Below are 20,569 nucleotides of genomic sequence, written 5' to 3' on the forward strand. Positions count from 1 at the left end.
CAGAGACCACATTGAGGGCGTGGCCTCACGGGAGGAGATAAGCCACTGTGACAACACGCTGTTTCTGTGCGGGGGATGATCTTGTCTCATGGACTCATTTCAGCTTCATCTCATACTTACTGATCTTAATCATCTATTTATTTACCTGGGGCAGTACACATTCATCAACACGTGAATAAACAGTGTAAATATTAGCTTAAACATGATAAGATAAGAAAACCTTTATTAGTCTCGCAATGGAGAAATTCCCAATACACAGCAGCAAAGTTATGAAAGGAAGAAGTAGAATAACAAAATATAGAAGCTGCTGGAAAGGCAGCCACTCTCGCGGCACCATCTTGAAATCAAAATAACAAAATAACACAACACAACACATAAGACACAGACAGTCTTGCAATCTTAATCACTTTTCCTGCATATACTTTGTTGTTTGAAGCAGTTGTAGATGAAAGAGGAGAGGATCAACATGTCCTTTCACCAGTAGATCAGGGACGTTATGCTGAAAATGTGCACACGTCTGCTACAATTCCAAGCCGCGACTCTCAATTCCAAATCCGCATCCACACTCAGCGCTGATGCACCTCTCTCCTAATCCTTGGCTCCACATCCATCCGTCCAACCGCACCAGGCAAACTGTCCAACAGCGCCAACATCTCCATAAAACAAAACAGGTCTGTGAAAAATGCTGCCCATCGCAGGCACAAAAAATACAAGCGCCCCGGGGCTGTTCAGCGACGACAGTCAAGTAGTGCCGACATTACTCCCAAGCAAAATCCAAATCAGTGCTGGTACACATGAGCCAAGAAGGTGCAACGACCAAGCACAGATTCTTCTCTTTTGACAAATGTCCTGGCCAACAACGCTGAAAACAGTCCACATCGGGTCCACACGAAGTAACAACAAAAATCACATGACAAAGCAAGAGTTAAAAAAAAGTAATAATCCAAAAACAGAAATCCAATCCATCCCCTCTCTGCGCACTGATATGAACACAGCTTTGATGACCTAACTGTTAAAACGACAAAAAAGACCCAATGACGACCATCCAATTATCACCCTGTCAGAGATTTTCTCGGATAAAGTTAAAGAAACGACTCGGCACACAGGAAAATTGTCTTTAATATCGGCGGAAGCGGACCTCTGAGAGCGAACGACGGTTGTTGCTACGCGATCACACTCAAAGTCCCGTCTCCGCGAGTTCTACAATTTATTGTAACATATGCAAAATACAAGAAAAACACTGCCCCCGATATTTGCATAGCGCACCCCCGGTCGGGCCCCTCAGTAGTGATTGGTTACCTGTTTTTCAACCTCGAACCACCAGTACATTGGCGCCTTTTCTGTTTGATCTACATTGAATCAACATGTTGCAGACTTTGCGGATGGCCAATGTCGCCTGGGCGCGACGGGTGTTCTCACCTCGTCTTTTGTCGCTCAACCACTGTTCCCGAATTATTCATTTCCCTTTTGTGACCGAGTTTCGCCTTCTCCCCTGTGGTCGCCCACCTGTATTGACATGCTAATTGTGGACTTCAACAGCCCTCCGGCCAGGTGGCTGGCGCCTTTGTGTGCGGGCATTTGGATATGCACCCAAACTTTTAGATGTGCCCAGATTAAATAAAACTTTAAACATGATACAATTTAGCTCATAGATTCTTCTAACATTCCCACCTCTGTATCATAATTAAAGTTTTGTCAAACGCCCAGGTGACATCGATATGCAATTGCACGGGTGGGAGGAAAAACTGTCCTGGGGGTGGGTGGTGGTGTAACAAAATCAGGACAGAAAACCCTTCCCGGGCAATGGCTACACATTAAACGTAGATCAAAATCTAATCTAAACACACATAAAATGAAAATTAAAACGTAACAAAACTAACTACTATATACAAAGTAACCCAACCCAAGAACATCAAACACTCACATCTGCAATGTGAAGTCGTCATACGGGCTTCCGTAAGGTTCCAGTAAATCAATCACCAAAGTCAGTGTTAAAATAGTCTTCGTCAGACTCCGTGTGCACCTGTTGGTACTCCGACGTAGCCACAGTCAGCTGAGCCGCCACTTCACTTTGATAGCATCCGTGAATTTGGCAGCGCAACCTCTGACCAGCGGGATCGCGCAAGCGACAGGAAAACAGAAAAAGAAAAATATACCAACAATTGTCTCCTGCCTCCCGACGTCGAATCCCATGAGACAAGTCACTCCTTTCGTGGGCCTGTGTGCCCACCATGACTATGATGCATAGGCAACGCTTGAGTTCCCTTTCTGTGGTCTTTCTTGAGAGGGGTGCGTTTACCACGGAAAACCCTCTCTCCCACTGTGGTCTTTCGGCGGCACGCACGGTCAGCACACTTGGACTTTAGTGCTGATTCTCCTTCTTGGGACTGGCGTCGCTAGGCCCCTCAACCTCAAACCGAAAGAGCTTGCACCGCGACTGGTGGATCCAGACGTTGCGTCCTTCAATCTTGACTGCAGTTTTTGTTGCTGCAATCACTTGGGAGGGGCCATTCCAGCGTTCACTGTTCCTGAGAAGTCTTTTCAGCACCTTGAGGAAATTCTGATCACCACTCCGGACCTGACGAGTCTGTGGAGCAGAACACCCTGGCAAGTCATTGTGCCTATGCATCTCTTTCTGATCAAATAGTCTTTTAGTCTCTCTCATTGTCTCAATGAGCCTGGCTTTGGCAGTTCCGTTAGTGGATTCCACAAATCCAGCCGATTGCGGGTGGTACGCACAGTGTCGCTTCAAATCAGTGTCCAACAATTCGCCCAATGCTTTCACGACAGTTCCCGAATTATCGCTAGCGCTCGAAGACAGTTCAACCCATTTTGAAAACACAAACAATGACAAGACAGTATCGTTTCCTTTGTTTTGTTCAAGCAGATTACACGTCTACAAAAAAATTGTGAAAAATGCATAATCCTATGTGTATGATAATCTTGGTGCACCTGTGCTATCATCCCCCCTGTTGACACATGTGACAAGCGTCAACCTCCATGTGTCAACCTCGCGGCACACTCGAAGCTCTCTTATTTGTCCAATATTTTCGTTCTGTGTGAGGTGCAAAAATTTGTCTTAATTTCAAATCATCCTGCGTTGTGTCCTGTGCCTCTATTGCTAGTACGTCACGTGTTACTGCAATTTGTCAGCTGAAATGAACGGCCGGAGTAGTCATCACTTCCCAATTGATGTATTGACGCACCCAGCCATCCTGTGTTTCCTCGCACCCCGGATTGGCGGGGGAGGGGCTCCACAGGTGGTTTGGAACAGAGCTCGCAAGGTTATTCATGTTTTTCCACTCACATTGCTCTGGTTTGCCGAGCGGTATGAAAATGTGTTGCCCTTGTGAAAGGAGGGGCTTGATCGCCCTTTCTACCCGCGCTGTGGCGAAACACCACTAATCTTTCCAATACACGTGCTCAACAACAATACCTTGGGGTTGCAGGCCCAGAGAAACTTTAGTGTAGTCAGGGTCTGGTCCTGGTGTCTGCTTACGTTTTATAGTCACATGCAGGTTGTTCGCCGTTTGCACGTTACATCCTGGCTTTAATTTCGTACCCGCCAATCGAACTAGACATTCGGAACTCCGAGTTACGTCATCGTTCGGTAAATCGAGTGTCCAAAAATAGCGAGCATCATCTTGACTATTCCCCATGCGGGCTTCAACCTGGCCCTTGTGATTCACGATGGTGTAAATTTCGAGTTGTGTTTGAGCATCCCGTCCCAATAAATTATGTGGACAGCGAGAATTTAGCGCGGCTTCGACAAGTGCCTTCCGATTTGGGTCTGTGGGGGAAGTAATGGTTACTGTTTGCAATAACGTCAGGGGCTGCACGGAGCCATGTGCTCCTTTCATGCGAATTTTGCCATCGCTTGGCTTCACAGTATCGCGATCCCAACGACCGAGAACAGTGATATCGGCGCCCGTGTCAACAAGGAAGACAGTCGGGATTCCTTCGACCAAAAACGTAATTTCCGGTTTACTTATGGACGAAGTTTGACATCTCAGCAGGTGGTTTTCTGTGTCGAAAACATGATTGCTACCGGCTAAGATGTCACCCTCGTCCTCACTTGAGGCGGGCGATTCAAACAAAGGCGCAGAGGCCTTTATCGCTGTCATAGGTACCTCCTCTTTTTTATTCCGTATTGTTTGTAAATCCTCCTCATCTGATGAGGAGGTCCCCGTGCTACTATCACGCTCCCGCACGCGCCTGTCCTTCCGCTGTTGTCTACATTCTTTCACCATGTGACCTTTTTGCCCACAATGAAAACATCTGCCTTCAACAAAACGTTTTTGGTCCCTAGGGGTTAATTTGAAGAGAGCAAACGACCGTATTTGTTTATTATGTTTATAAGGAGGACCCGGGGTTTTCCTGTGTGCGTTTGCTTTTTTTTGCGGCGTAATAAATTTTGGTCATGTGACTCTCATTCTTCCTTTTCTTGTTCTCGAGTTGTTCGTAATTCCGTGCGTAATTCAAAATCTCATCGATCGGACATGTTGGCCAATTCAAATTATGTCTTTTAACATATTGGGTAACATCAGGATGTGCTTAGTTTAGCAAATGCTGTTTTAAATGCGAATTGAACAAGTCTGAACAAGACTGGTACCTGCTAAGGGCGTGCCTTAGCATCCTCTTACACACCCACCCTTCACCTCATTGGGGACTGGTACCCGCTAGGGGCGTGCCTTTAGCGTCCTCTTACACGGTCACCCTTCACCTCATTGGCGACTGGCACCTGCTAGGGACGTGCCTTTAGCGTCCTCTTACAAGCCCACCCTTCACCTCATTGGCGACTGGTACCTGCTAGGGACGTGCCTTTAGCGTCCTCTTACACGCCCACCCTTCACTCATTGGCGGACTTCGGCATGCACATCGTCACTCACTCCGCCTTTTCTCTATATAAACAGTGTGTCGGCCAGAAGCGCTCTCAGTCATGCTTTGGAACTCGGCTCATACACTAGACCAGTGGTCTTCAACTAGAAATGCTGTAGGTCCACTTTTTTTTTTTTTTTTTTAATAAGACCAAGGTCCGGTTCTATGCACGGCGGTCATGGGGAGCAGGGCTATATGCCAATTTAGTATGGTCAAGCCAAGCTGATACAAATCAACACTCCTCACAACCAACCAATCATGGGGTGCATGAAAATAACAATTATTCACTTTGCCAGTACACAGCAAATAATGAGAGGTATTGTGTTGAGGCAGAGGAACTCTTTTTTCTTAGCCACACTTGCCACACTCTTCTTAACTTTTATTTAAGAAGAAAATAAGTTTGCGAGGTTAGTACGTCCATTATGTTGGGAGCCAACGTCCCCGTGCGGCAGATTCTGTGTCCTTTCGAGGGTGAGAGGACGCTGCCGTCTGTGTATGTCGCCACTTCTCACTCCAAAACTTTTCCAAACTTTTCAAATCTAAGATTTTCTTCTGATTTTTCTTTTGCCCTTCTGTTTTTGGACTGTTTGGACTGTGATTGATGTAACAAATCATAGCTTCACCCGATCAATCAAACCCCAAATCGTAACTTAGTCCACGGGCTAACGCCGGTAGCTTAAACTTACTGGCTGTCACCGCACCGGCCTTTCTCCCTCGTCATGGGGCGGCACAACTTCGCCACCTTTGGCTTATTTCTGATACTTTCTGCCATGACATTCTGCCATCATCCAGTGACAGGACTATTCCACTATTCTGTCGCGGATCTGCTCCGGATCCGGAGGATTGCACCGGAGCCTCCACCGCCGGAACTGCACCATCATCCTGACATTGCTCGCCTGCCTCGACGTCGCTACATTCACTGCGGGTCGCGGAGACATGTTGACTACAAAAATCCTGGCTCAATCAACTCGACCTGGTCCACTTTTCGACGTCCTCCCAGAAACCGCGGCCGCAACACCAACAACTATGCAGTAGCCCCCTTGGCTAGGTCAGCTAATAGCACTGCCGCCGTCAAACATGACACCTCCGCTGTCAACTTTGGACTGCTGAACATCCGCTCACTTACGAACAAGGGACACCTCATTCAAGATGTCCTCGCCGAACGCAAACTTGACTTCCTCGTTTTAACTCCACTCCTCCTGGCTTTGTTTACATCTGCCGTCCCCGTGGCAACGGTCTTGGAGGAGGCCTCGCAGTAATCCACCGCAAGAAGTGGAAAGTCTTACCAGTCTCCGTTCCTGCATCAAGCTCTTTTGAATGCATGGTGTTTAAAGTCCCTGGACCCAAGCCAACCCTTATTGCCACAGTTTATCGCCCCCCGAAGCCACATAGCAATTTCATCAATGAATTTTCCAGTTTAATCACACACTTATCCACTCTCTCGCCAAATTTAATTTTGCTGGGAGATTTCAATATTCACATGGACAACCGCGACCTGCCACTCACAAGAGACTTCACATCCTACCTGGAGAGCCTCGCGATACACTGTCTTACTGACTTCCCCACCCACATCAAAGGCCACACATTGGACTTGGTTTGCTGCTCTGACCTCTCCCCTTCCAAGCCCACTGCTGATGTTTTTCCTGAAACCGATCATTTCCTCCTCACTTTTAACACTGTAGTCCGTATCTCTACAATCAAAACCTCCCGCCTCATTTCTTTTCATAATACCAAAAATATCAACATTGACACCTTCTGCTCCATTATCGACCGTTCCCTGCCCCCAGACGCCCTTTCAAACCTGGATGACCTCACCGCTCGCTACAATGCCTGCCTCACAAATATTCTAAATTCTCTCGCCCCCCTGAAGACCAGGACTGCTTCATTCGCTACATCTGCACCCTGGTTTACACCCGCTCTTAGATCATTGAAATAAAAAAAACGCCAACTTGAGCGACTCTATAAGAAAACCGTGCTCACCATCCATAAGGACATGTACACTACCCATATCACTAAATACAAGGACCAACCAAACCACAAACCAAATCCAGCTACTACTCCTCATCCTCTCCAACGAAGGAAATTCAAGAACTCTCTTCTCCGTCATGAACAAAATCCTCCAGCCACCAAACTCTCTCCCTAATTCTAATTCAAACTCTCTGAATTATCCAACCTCATACTCAAATCCAAGCCCACCACTTGCCAGCTTGATCCCCTCCCTTCATACCTTGTTAAATCCTGCCTTCCCTCTGTGCTTCCTCTTATATCTGCTATTATCCACTCCTCACTCTCTTCTGGTATTGTCCCATCACTCCTAAAAACCGCTGCTATCACCCCCACACTGAAAAAACATGGCTCTGACCCCAACAACTTTGATAACCTCCGCCCCATCTCCAACCTTCCATTTATCTCGAAAATCCTTGAAAAAACTGTTGCTGCTCAACTCCACTCCCACCTGTCCCTTCACTCTCTCTATGAACCCTTTCAGTCCGGTTCCCGCCCCCGCCACAGCATAGAGACTGCCCTAATCTGTATTGTAAATGATCTCCTCATAGCATCTGACTCCGGTTTAGTCTCCATCCTCATCCTCTTAGACTTGAGCGCTGACTTTGACACAATCTCTCACCCTATCCTCCTCAATAGACTCTCCTCCATTGGTCTCTCCCACATTCCCCTCAGTTGGCTCCACTCCTACCTCACTGGCCGCACTGTTTGTCCAGCTCAAATCCTTCACCTCAAAGCCTTCCCCAGTCACCACAGGTGTACTGCAGGGATCTGTCCTAGGTCCCCTTCTCTTCATCATCTACCTCCTGCCTCTTGACCATATCCTCCGCAAATTTAATATCCACTTTCACTGCTTTGCTGATGACACCCAGCTCTACCTCTCCTGCAAGCCAAACTCCATACTCCCACCCACCTCCCTCACCTCTTGCCTCTCCGAACTCAAAACATGGTTCACAACAAACTTTCTTAAATTAAATGCTAATAAAACTGAAGTCCTCCTTCTTGGCACCAAATCCACTTTATCCAAAGTAAACAGTTTTTCCTTCAACATTGACAGTTCCCTAGTGTCCCCCGCCCCCCAGGTTAAGAGTCTGTGTGTCATCCCGGATATCATGCTCACCTTCGACTCACATATCAACACCATCCCCCGCACTGCTTATTTCCACCTCCGCAATATTACCAGACTTCGCCCTTCCCTCATCCCCCGCACCACTGCTATTCTTGTCCACAGTCTTGTCACATCCCGCCTTGATTACTGCAACGCTCTCCTCTTCGTCATACCTCAAAAGTCCCTCCATAAAATCCAGCTGGTTCAAAACGCCTCTGCTCGCATCATCACAAAAACATCTTCCTAGCAGCACATCACCCCCGTTCTCCAACAGCTCCACCGGCTCCCTGTTCAACATCGCATCAATTACAAACTGCTTCTATATACATATATGGCCCTCCACAACCTGGCCCCTCCTTACCTATCCAACCTTCTCCAGGTGCATATCGCCTCTCGCTCCCTCAGATCCTCGTCCTCACTCCGCCTGTCAGTGCCCCCTGCCCGACTGAGCACCATGGGAGCCAGAGCCTTCAGTCACGCTGCTCCAAAGCTCTGAACAACCTACCTCCGGACCTTCAAAATTGCACACCTCTTTCCACTTTCAAGTCCAGTCTAAAAACACACCTGTTCAGGATTGCCTATAACACATAGCTCTTCCATTTCCCATGTTTTTATGATTTTATGTCCTGTTTTTATATAATATCTCGTTTACTAATTTTTACATTGTATTTTCTTATTGTCTGTACAGTGTCCTTGGGTGGCATGAAAGCCGCTTTAAAATAAAATGCATTATTATTATTATTATTTTGTTAAGTTGTGCCTGCTTAATAATAGAAATAGCCCTTTTAGGGAAATAAGACATTTTTACTCTCACTTTATTCGCAAGGGGAGCGACCATCGTGCCACGGCCGCCGACGTGTGGTTGTGGAACTAGGGACGTGGGCCCTCATCTGAACCTGTCCCCGACGCCCAGCGCCATCGCCGCCGGACTTCTTGAGGTTAAGGGGATCGGGAGAAGGGGGAAACGGGTTGAGGGGGCAGGAGGGGGAGGGGGGATAATCGCCATCCTGGGGGCTATGTAGCGTGAGGGAGGGGGACGGGTCGCAACCCCGCCCCCGCACTTCGACCCCGTGGCCAGGGTCCACGGCAGCGCGGTGGCCGACGGTGGTGGTCCAGGGGGTCTGCAGCACCCGAGGTTGGACCGTGGGTGCGCCGGGCCCGGTGTTTTATTTTGAAGGGTGGGCATTCCTTCATAACCCATGGGGATGGTCGGCTTGGGGATCCGGTTCGCCGCCTTGCTAGGGGCTTAACGCCAGGACTGCGGTGGATTTGTATACCGCCGGACGCGGTCCCGCGGGATTTTGCTGACCTGAAGGTCATTACCACTTCGCAACAACTCTCCAGTGATGGAAAGTCCCGTCAATTCGGCGTGGAGGCTCCCTTACGGACTTCACTGCGATCCACTAGGAATTGGCGACGGTTTGATCCGCACCTTTGAGCCTAGGGATCGCAGATCATTTGCGAAGTGTGATCTTTTGAGAGAGAGTGAAGCACAGAGAGAGATCCGGAGGATCCAAAATCAATGGTGGGTCAACTTTGCCCACCAAATGCAGAGTTTCGCTGACCGTCATGATGCCAGATCCTTCTTCGAAGCAACGAGGAAGATCATTGGTCCGGCTCACCGTCCAATGGCTGTGAAGGCAAAGGACGGCACAATCCTGCAGGAAAAGGAGGATACTCACCAGCGATGGAAGGAGCATTTCATGGACCTCCTGAACCGTCCGACATGCGCAGCAGACGGCTTCCTCGATCCTGTCCCCCAGCTCCCCGTGCAACACTGGATGACGGAGCTGCCGACTCTCCGGGAGATCTCCGGAGCCCTGAGGAGGATGAAGAAGAACAAAGCTGCTGGAGTTGACGACATCCCCGTAGAACTTTTACAAGCTGGGGGTGCACATCTCCTCACCCGCCTCCACACCTTCATCCTTCAATGCTGGGTCGAGGAGACGGTGCCTGGAGAACTGAAGGACTCCGTCATCGTCACAATATTCAAGAAGGGCGACAAACTCGACTGTGGAAACTATCGTGGAATTTCCCTGCTGTCAACTGCTGGAAAACTCATCTGTCGTATACTGGCCGACCGACTCACCTGTCTCGCTGAGCGGGTTCTTCCGGAGTCCCAGGTGGGCTTCCGTCCAGGCAGGGGAACCGCGGACATGGTGTTCTGCGCCAGGCAGCTCCTGGAGAAGTGCCGCGAGCAGCGTAGGGAGTTCCACGGCATCTTTTATGATCTAGCCAAAGCGTTTGATTCTGTGCCCCGAAGAGCACTCTAAAAAGTGCTGGAACGTCAAGGCTGCCCCCCCAAATTCATATCCCTCATCCGGATGTTTCACGACGGCATGAAGGGTTGCATCCTGACTCAGGGCGAAATGACTCCCCCATTCCCGGTTCGGACCGGTGTCAAACAGGGCTGCACGGTGGCGCCGACGTTGTTCTGCCTCTACATCGCCGAACTCATCCACCACGTCACCCCTGTCCAGGAGCACGGAATCAGTCTACGCTACCAAACTGAAGGGTCGCTCTTCAACCTCAGCCGTTTGAGGAGCAAGCGGGGGACCATGGTCACGACCGTCAGCGAACTCCAGTACGCTGATGACAATGCTGCGGTCTCCAACTCCTGCGGGGTCCTCCAGCTCATCGCGGACGGCTTCGCCGCGGCGTACAGGACCTGTGTACTCTCCGTCAACACCAAAAAGACAAAGACCCTCCACCTGAACCATCATCCACCCCAAATCACCATAGACGACGAACCCATCGAGCAGGTCTCGGCGTTCCCTTACCTGGGTAGCATTATCCAGCAGGACGCCGGCCTCACGGAGGACCTCACTCACCGTATCCAGGCAGCCCACACAGCCTTTGGACGCCTCGGTCGTCGGGTCTTCAGGAATCACGCCATTTCCACCAACACGAAGATCATGGTGTATAAGTCTGTCGTCCTCCCGACCCTTCTCTATGGCGCCGAATGTTGGACCCTCTATCGAAGCAGCATCAAGAGGCTCGAGAGGTTCCACCAAGGATGACTCCGATCTCTCCTCAACGTTTCCTGGGAGAGATTGACTAATAATGAGATCCTCACCCGGGCTGGCCTCACGAGTATCGAGGCCATGATCACCTTGCCCCAACTGCGGTGGGCCGGCCACGAGCAGCGGATGAGCGACGACCGTCTCCCGAAGCAGCTCCTCTACGGGGAGTTGCTGGAGGGCACCCGTCCCCGCGGTGCCCCGAAAAGACGATTCAAAGACCAGCTAAAGGGTCATCTTCAGCGGTGCCGGATTCCCCCGGCACAGTGTGCTGACCTGGCCGCGGATCGGGTGACCTGGCGTGGGGCTGTGTGGGGCGGGGTCCGGGTCTTCGAGACTCGACGCGTCGGTGCGGAGGAGGACCGGCGAGCGCGGAGGAAGGAGAGGGCCCTGGAACCGCCCGGCCCCCCAACCCACTTCTGTCAATCCTGCGGGTGGGGTTTTCGGGGAAGACTGGGCCTCCACAGTCATCGGAGACACAAGCACCAGGAGCCGTCGCCCTGTCCTGAGGCCGCATTCCTCGATAACGAGGGCCTTCACCGACCGACCGACTGACCGACTCTCACTTTATTAAACAGTAGTTGTCTTTTCCCCTTAATTTAACAAAAGCAAAACAAAATACTCATTTTACCAAAATAAATAAGATAAGATATCCTTTATTTGTCCCACACTGGGGAAATTTACAGCCTCCAGCAGCAAGAATGTATGTAGAAAGAAGAAAGGAGAAAGAGAAAAAAAACCCCACAAATGGATAAATCGCAGTACTATTTACAATTTTCCTTCACATCATTTAATTATTAAATATGATTAATTATAAAATACTAAATATGAAAACAAAAATATTATTTTCATTTGTACAATTCCCCTTTTCACATCCCCTTTGAAATCACTGAAAAATATATCAGAAGAGGAGTTTAAGAACCATTTTAAATACTGACATAGGGAGGACAGGAATATGCAGTGCTGTGCAATGCAATGCAATGTCTGAGGCATGCAAATATTATTTGAGGACGCCATTAGGAAAGGACAGAGCCGACTCTTCCTACTCAGGAAACTGAGGTCTTTTGGGGTTCAGGGGTCACTCCTTAAGACTTTCTATAACTTGGTGGTGGCCTCGGCCATCCATTATGGCATTGTCTGCTGGTCAGGCAGCATCTCAGCCCGGGACAGAAAGAGACTGGAGCGACTGGTCAGGAAGGCCAGTTCTGTCCTGGGTTGCTCCCTTGACACTCTGGAGGAAGTGGGCAACAGAAGGATGCTAACTAAGCTAAAAGCTATGATGGCCAGTCCCTCCCACCCCCTCCAGACCGCCCTGACAGCACTTGGTAGCTCCTTCAGCCAGAGACTGTTACACCCGCGCTGCAAGAAGGAGAGATACCGACGCTCGTTCCTACCGACTGCTGTCAGGCTGATGAATAAAAAATAACAATCATAATAATAATAGTAATTAAATGATGTGAAGGAAAATTGTAAATAGTACTGCGATTTATCCATTTTGTGTTCATATTGCATTTAATTGAAAGATGTTTGTTGTTTTTTTTCTCTTTCTTCTTTCTTCTTTCTTCTTTCTACATACATTCTTGCTGCTGGAGGCTGTAAATTTCCCCAGTGTGGGACGAATAAAGGATATCTTATCTTATCTTATTGGGATGTTCATTTATCATGTTGCGGTGTTCTGCTGTTAAACAGCTGCAAAGATCCCCGGGTAGACGGGAGCAAAACTGCACACAATCAAAACCTCCCGCGATTCGTCCTGTCTAATTGTCTGTGTGCGGCTCTCCTGTGCTGAAGCTGTGAGCACACTGTGGCGTCGCGCATGCGTCTGTTTCCTGACACAATCATCCATTTTGAATGTGTGACGCTTATGTATGGGCACACCTTAAGTTCAGAGGAGCCAATCAGCACATCGTTATCGCCGACATGCCCTGCTCAGCCAGGGTCTCCAGTTCGTCAAACATTATAAATACAGTCGTGCTGCTGCGTACTCTGCAATACATCTGTTCGTGCACGCAAATAATAAAACGGGTAATTTTAACAAGCGATCGCGGTAATGTGCAGATTATAGTCCAAAAATATAAAATGTATAACGTAAAAATCACTTTATAATTTGTTATTTTATACAATTTGCCGAGGGTCCGGAGAGAGGAGGTCCGGACAGAGGTCGGCGGTCCGGTCGTGGATCGCGGTCCGCCAGTTGAGGAAGACGACACTAGACGCTACGCATTATAAGGCGTCCTGTCCATTTTGGAGAAAATTTAAGACTTTTAATGGCGCCACACATGCATAGCTGAAAATACGGTATGTATGGTATTGATTTTGGGGAAATTTTCACAGTTCTGGAGTGGCAAATAATTTTGACCTTAATCTTTAATTGGCAAGACTGTGTCACTGAAGGCATTTTATTTCTAAAATGCTTCTAATTGTGGTGGGTTTCCTTTGGTTATTACATGTCCTTAAATTCTAATGTGCACATTTTGAGAAGTACTTCCAAGGAAGTTACAATTTCTACTTGATAAATTGATGAGCTTCAGTTGCATTAAAAAAAAAAGCATCTAACATGACAAATGATATCAAGCCAGTTTTTAATTTTCATTGCACGAGACAAACTGTTTGGGTTTTTGCGTGCTTTTTCCCTGTTTCTTGTTCCATGAGTGAATCCTAATCCCACAAAAGAAAGTTCAATTTTATGTGAAGGGGAAGAAACGAAGTATTCAATCTGTAAACAAATGTGGTCAGTGGATTTATGCAAGTCGTTTCCTTCTGACAGAGTATGGTAGTAAAAGAAAAATCAAAGACAAATGTGACAGATCTTTACATTTGAAAATATTTATCTAACTATAATTTCACATTTAAATTGCTGTAGGCTTTCTTGACTTGAACTGAATAACAATTACCTCCCCCTTTTTTCCTTTTTAAATCATGGTTCGATGAAGACGACTTGGAGCAATAGCTCAACGTACGACATGTCTCTGGCATCGGACAGTGGTTCATTCTGATGCCGCAAAGCTCAGTTAGGAATGTTTAAGCTTAGAAAAGCCATTTAAAAATTGACAATCTTACAAATGTGGGCAAGTACAATGTCTATAGTTGGTTTAGTATACTCATATCAGTCGGAGACAATCTGTCCCCAAGTCCTAAACCAGAATATAATCAAGCTTTTTAGAATCACAGCAGACACACAAGGGAATTCCAAAGTTTACAAGGAAAGTTCTTGATGAGAAAGCTCAAAATCAGAGAAAAAGGATGCAAAGACGTTCTATGTGATGTCCTTCTGTCTGGGTGGCCTGTGAATGTTCCTGATCACACACTTCACCATCCATTCGATGCCTTCATTTACGCCATCCCTGCATCAGAATTGCAGATACAATTGAGCTCCAAAATAATTTTCTAAGAAAAGAAGGCATAACTGAATTTGCCGACTCACCCTGTGAGGGCTGTGCATGGTTGGACTAAACAATCTCGCTTGCCAATCTTGGGTGCACAGTCACTGAAAGCTGTTTTAATATCTGGCACTGACAAACAGTTCTGATGAAGGAGCAGACACAAGGCATACGACTCAAACAAAAATGTTTGCTGAATTTGGGAGAATGCAGACGAGATCCACTCTACAATGCAACTGCTGATTTTTTTTTTCACCGATCAGATTTAAATTTCTTGTTTGGTTGACTTGATCCAGACTCTGCGATTGACTGGCAACCAGTTCAGGGTGTTCCCTGCCTACTACCCAAAGACAGCTGGGATAGGAAAGAAATTTAATCTGTGCTGTATGTTACACATACAGTACATTTGACAAAGTTTATCCAATCCAATCCATGACCGTTGTGAGGACAAGTGGCTCATAAAAATGAATGAATGAATGAATGATTTGGTCTCCACAAATTCAGTGATCCCTCGCTATATCGCGGTTCAATTATCGCAGCTTCACTCCATCGCGTTTTTTCCCCCCCAAAGTACTGTAAGAAAAAAATGCCGAATGACATAAAGGTTTTGTACATGGCTGTACTTGATTGGTTCCCAGCACGACGTCAACCAATGACAGCGCGAGTGGATTTATCCCATGAGGTGATTGGCTGTGCAGCCCTGCCCAGCAACCTCCCTTGTGTCCCACTACGTGGGTTGCTCTTTGTAAAAAATGTCGAATGACTCAAGAGGTTTTGTGCATGACTGTATTTGATTAGTTCCCAGCACAACATCGACCAATGACAGCACGAGTGGATTTATCCCGTGAGCTGATTGGCTGGGGGCAGGGGTTCACGCGAGAGCAAGTCTCATTCTCTCTCTCTCTCTCTCTCTCTCTCTCTCTCTCTCTCTCTCTCTCTCTCTCTCTCTCTCTCTCTCTCTCTCTCTCTCTCTCTCTCTCTCTCTCTCTCTCTCTCTCTCTCTCTCTCTCTCTCTCTCTCTCTCTCTCTCTCTCTCTCTCTCTCTCTCTCTCTCTCTCTCTCTCTCTCTCTCTCTCTCTCTCTCTCTCTCTCTCTCTCTCTCTCTCTCTCTCTCTCTCTCTCAAAAGGCAATGCAGATGAATGGTAACTACTGTCTAAGGTTTTATCATTAAATATCCATCCATCCATCCATCTTCTACCGCTTATCCGGGGCCGTGTCGCGGGGGCAACAGCTTTAGCAGGTAAGCCCAGACTTCCCTCTCCCTAGCTACTTCTTCCAGCTCTCCCCAGGGGATCCCGAGGCGTTCCTAGGCCAGCTGGGTGACATAGTCTCTCCAGCGTGTCCTGGGTCTTCCTCGGGGTCTCCTCCCTGTGGGACATGACCGGAACACCTCACCAGGGAGGCGTTCAGGAGGCATCCGAATCAGATGCCCAAGCCACCTCATCTGGCTCCTCTCGATGTGGAGGAGAAGCGGCTCGACTCGGAGCCCCTCCCGGATGACCGAGCTTCTCACCTTATCTCTAAGGGAGAGCCCGGACACCCTGCGGAGAAAACTCATTTCGGCCGCTTGTATCCGGGATCTTGTTCTTTCGGTCACGACCCATAGCTCGTGACCATAGATGAGGGTTGGAACGTAGATCGACCGGTAAATTGAGAGCTTCGACCTTTGGCTCAGCTCCTTCTTCACCACGACAGACCGATACAACGTCCGCATCACAGCAGACGCTGCACCGATCCGCCTGTCGATCTCTCGCTCCCTCCTGCCCTCACTCGTGAACAAGACCCCAAGATACTTAAACTCCTCCACTTGGGGCAAGATCTCCCCCCCGACCTGGAGGGGGCACTCCACCCTTTTCCGACTGAGGACCATGGTTTCAGATTTGGAGGTGCTGATTTTCATCCCAACCGCTTCACACTCGGCTGCGAAACACTCCAGTGAGAGTTGGAGAGCCCTGTTTGAAGGAGCCAACAGCACCACATCATCTGCAAAAAGCAGGGATGCAATACTGAGGCCACCAAAACGGACCCCCTCAACGCTTCGGCTGCGCCTAGAGATTCTGTCCATGAAGGTTATGAACAGAATCAGTGACAAAGGGCAGCCTTGGCGGAGTCCTACCCTCACTGGAAACGATTCCGACTTACTGCCGGCAATGCGGACCAAACTCTGACATCGGTGGTATAGTGACCGAACAGCCCGTATCAGGGGGTTCGGTACTCCATACCCACGAAGCACCCCCCACAGAACTCCCCGAGGGACACGGTCGAACGCCTTCTCCAAGTCCACAAAACACATGTAGACTGGTTGGGCGAATTCCCACATACCCTCGAGAACCCTGCGAAGGGTATAGAGCTGGTCCACTGTTCCACGGCCGGGACGAAAACCACACTGCTCCTCCTCAATCTGAGGCTCGACTTCCTGACGGACCCTCCTCTCCAGCACCCCTGAATAGACCTTACCAGGGAGGCTGAGGAGTGTGATCCCTCTGTAGTTGGAACACACCCTCCGGTCCCCCTTTTTAAAAAGAGGGACTACCACCCCGGTCTGCCAATCCAGAGGCACTCTCCCCGTTGACCACGCGATGTTGCAGAGGCGTGTCAACCAGGACAGCCCCACAACATCCAGAACCTTGAGGAACTCTGGGCGGATCTCATCCACCCCTGGGGCCTTGCCACCGAGGAGCTTTTTAACCACATCGGTGACTTCAACCACAGAGATAGGAGAGCCCACCTCAGAGTCCCCAGGCTCTGCTTCCTCCAAGGAAGGCATGTTGGTGGAGTTGAGGAGGTCTTCGAAGTACTCTGCCCACCGGTTCACAACGTCCCGAGTCGAAGTCAGCAGCGCCCCATCCCCACTGTACACAGTGTTCGTGGTGCACTGCTTCCCCCTCCTGAGACGTCGGATGGTGGACCAGAATTTCCTCGAAGCCGTCCGGAAGTCGGCTTCCATGGCCTCACCGAACTCTTCCCATGCTCGGGTTTTTGCCTCGGCGACCACCGAAGCTGCGTTCCGCTTGGCCAGTCGGTACCCGTCAGCTGCCTCTGGGGTCCCACAGGCCATAAAGGCTCGATAAGACTCCTTCTTCAGCTTGACGGCATCCCTTACTGCTGGTGTCCACCAGCGAGTACGAGGGTTGCCGCCACGACAGGCACCAACCACCTTACGGCCACAACTCAGATTGGCCGCCTCAACAATAGAGGCACGGAACATGGTCCACTCGGACTCAATGTCCCCCGTGTCCCCCGGAACATGGGAAAAGCTCTGTCGGAGGTGGGAGTTGAAACTCCTTCTGACAGGGGATTCCGCCAGACGCTCCCAACAAACCCTCACAATACGTTTGGGTCTGCCAGGACGGACCGGCATCTTCCCCCACCATCGGAGCCTACTCACCACCAGGTGGTGATCAGTTGACAGCTCCGCCCCTCTCTTCACCCGAGTGTCCAGAACATGCGGCCGCAAATCCGATGGCACGACCACCAGGTCGATCATCGAACTACGGCCTAGGGTGTCCTGGTGCCAAGTGCATACGTGGACACCCTTATGTTTGAACAAGGTGTTCGTTATGGACAATCCGTGACGAGCACAGAAGTCCAATAACAAAACACCACTCGAGTTCTGATCGGGGGGGCCGTTCCTCCCAATCACGCCCCTCCAGGTCTCACTGTCATTGCCCACGTGAGCATTGAAGTCCCCCAGTAGAACAAGGGAGTCCCCAGCAGGAGTACTCTCCAGCACACCCTCCAAGGACTCCAAAAAGGGTGGGTATGCTGAGCTGCTGTTTGGTGCATATGCACAAACAACAGTCAGGACCCGTCCCCCCACCCGCAGGCGGAGGGATGCAACCCTCTCGTCCACCGGTGTGAACCCCAATGTACAGGCACTGAGCCGGGGGGCAATAAGTATGCCCACACCTGCTCTGCGCCTCTCACCGTGAGCAACTCCAGAGTGAAAGAGAGTCCAACCCCTCTCGAGAGGACTGGTACCAGAACCTAGGCTGTGTGTGGAGGCAAGTCCGACTATATCCAGTCGGAACTTCTCTGCCTCACACACCAGTTCGGGCTCCTTCCCTGCCAGAGAGGTGACATTCCATGTCCCAAGAGCTAGCTTCTGCAGCCGAGGATCGGACCGCCAGGGTCCCCGCCTTTGGCTGCCGCCCAGCTCGCATTGCACCCGACCCCTTTGACCCCTCCCACGGTTGGTGAGACCATGAGAAGGGGGACCCACGTTGCCTCTTCGGGCTGAGCCCGGCCGGGCCCCATGGGTGTAGGCCCGGCCACCAGGCGCTCGCCAACGAGCCCCACCCCCAGGCCTGGCTCCAGAGGGGGGCCCCGGTGAACCGCGTCCGGGCAAGGGAAACTGGGTACCATCGATTTTATTTGTCATAAGGGGCTTTGTGAGCCGTGCTTTGTCTGGTCCCTCACCTAGGACCTGTTTGCCATGGGTGACCCTGCCAGGGGCATAAAGCCCCAGACAATTTAGCTCCTAGGATCATTGGGACACACAAACCCCTCCACCACGGTAAGGTGACGGCTCACGGAGAGGTTTATCATTAAATATTTAAGTAAATATGTGTAATGCCGTCATGCAGTCATTGTCTCAAATATGAAAGTATAAATACTGTTTACATATTTTAAAAATGTCGGTACCCACAAACCCTTACACAAGTATACCTGGGGGGGCAAACCCAACTTCGTGAAATTTCACTTAGCGCGGCAGGGTCTTGGTCCCCATAAACCACGATAAGTGAGGGATCACTATAGACACATCTTTGGCTCTGGAACAACTGCTCTCGAGAGGGACTGGACTTGCCTACGCCGAGCAGTTGTGGGTAAACCTGCTGATCTTTGGTTCTGCGGCTGTGAATTGGGGGGTTCGTCCCAGTGGAGGAGAGGGCCGCCCCACTTCTTTCGGGTGTGGGGACGGATCCTGTCTATTGTTTGCGCCTATGCACCAAAAAGCAGTTCAGAATACCCACCCTGGTGGAGTCCTGGAGAGTGTTCATTCTGGGGATTTTACCTTTCTGCTGGGGAACTTCAATGCTCACGTGGGTAATTAAAATGAGACCTGGAAAAGCAGGATTGACAGAAACGGCTTCTGTGCTTGTAATATATTGTTCCTAACAAACAACTTGTTCAAGTATAAGGGCAAGCATATGAACACTTGGCACCAGGACCCCCAAGGCCGTAGGTCGATCATCGACTTTGTGGTTGTGTCATTTACTTGTGGCCACATGTTTTGCACACTCGGGTGAAAAGAGAGCCAGAGGTGTCAACAGACGACCACCTGGTAAAGTGTTATCTTTGATGGTGGGGGAATATGCTGGTCTGACCTGGCAGGAATAAATGTCTTTTGGGAACATCTGGTATCATTCCCTGTCAGAAGGAGTTTCTACAACCACCTTTGAAGAACTTCAACAAGGTCCCAAGAGAGTCCAAGTCGACTATGGGCATAAGAGGAGTTCAGTGAGGCCATGGAAACGACTTCCGAACGGCTTTGAGGAAATTCTGGTTCACCATACAAATTCTCACAAAGGGGAAGCAGTACACCATCAACATTGCATAGTGGGAGGAGACCCTGGGGATGCATGCTGGAGAGACTAAGTCTCCCTGCTGACGCTGGAACAACCTTGGCACCCCCCCCCCCACCACCACCCACAAACCGGATGCTGGATTAAGTGCCTTGGGAGAAGAAAGTCTGGGCTTCCCTGCTAAAGCAACTTGGCCCCCGCAACTTGAACCCAAATAAGATGGTTTAATGCAGGGGTGCCCAAACTTTTTGGATCGAAGATCTACTTTTCGACCAACTAATCTCCCGGGATCTACACGTGCGCACGCCATGATGAGAAACAGCCTGAAACGGAGGCATGCGACGCACTTTTGCAACCTGTTAACTCTCGTAGCTCACACTGGACCCTCTTTGATTCCTATTCTTTGCTCGTGCCCTCGGTGATTTGTACACGAAGCAAACTCTGAATGAGAATCATGACGATAATAGATAGAGTGCAACAGCTCTGATCACGAGCTGCAATTGCAAACTGCTGAGCGCTAACAACTTCCGGTGACGTACTCGCGCGCCACCGTAAATTTAAGATTTACCTGCTTCATCTTATTTTTTTGAATATATTTTTTTGGGTGAAAATGAGACTGATAGGATGATTAGGGTGCAGCCTACATTAACATA

General features: G+C 49.5%; 2 protein-coding genes across 6 annotated transcripts in view; both read right to left on the bottom strand.

Annotated features, from left to right (window-relative positions):
• Nucleotides 1-206: 206 nt before the first annotated feature.
• Nucleotides 207-20,569, bottom strand: part of LOC127607133 (uncharacterized) — a 63,747-nt gene continuing 43,384 nt past the window's right edge. Inside the window, exon 3 of one of the 3 annotated variants that reach the window (XM_052075242.1) lies at nt 207-1,671. The gene's annotated coding sequence lies outside the window, so the exon portion shown is untranslated. Of the gene's footprint in view, nt 1,880-2,595; nt 2,953-20,569 lie in introns of those variants that run through there. The other 2 variants (XM_052075243.1, XM_052075244.1) reach the window with 2 other exon arrangements.
• The window catches only part of arfrp1 (ADP-ribosylation factor related protein 1), a 33,410-nt gene continuing 26,416 nt past the window's right edge, over nt 13,576-20,569 (bottom strand). Inside the window, exons 6-8 of one of the 3 annotated variants that reach the window (XR_007963997.1) lie at nt 19,365-20,136; nt 14,435-14,535; nt 14,306-14,354 (exon numbers count right to left, since the gene is read on the bottom strand). Coding sequence is in view for 1 of the 3 variants with exons in the window: in XM_052075272.1 (XP_051931232.1) it covers nt 14,267-14,354; nt 14,435-14,535 (189 nt within the window). In the remaining 2 variants the exon portion in view is untranslated. Of the gene's footprint in view, nt 14,355-14,434; nt 14,536-19,364; nt 20,137-20,569 lie in introns of all 3 variants that reach the window. The other 2 variants (XR_007963998.1, XM_052075272.1) reach the window with 2 other exon arrangements.

This window comes from Hippocampus zosterae, chromosome 9 (assembly GCF_025434085.1).
Source record: "Hippocampus zosterae strain Florida chromosome 9, ASM2543408v3, whole genome shotgun sequence".
NCBI lineage: Eukaryota > Metazoa > Chordata > Actinopteri > Syngnathiformes > Syngnathidae > Hippocampus > Hippocampus zosterae.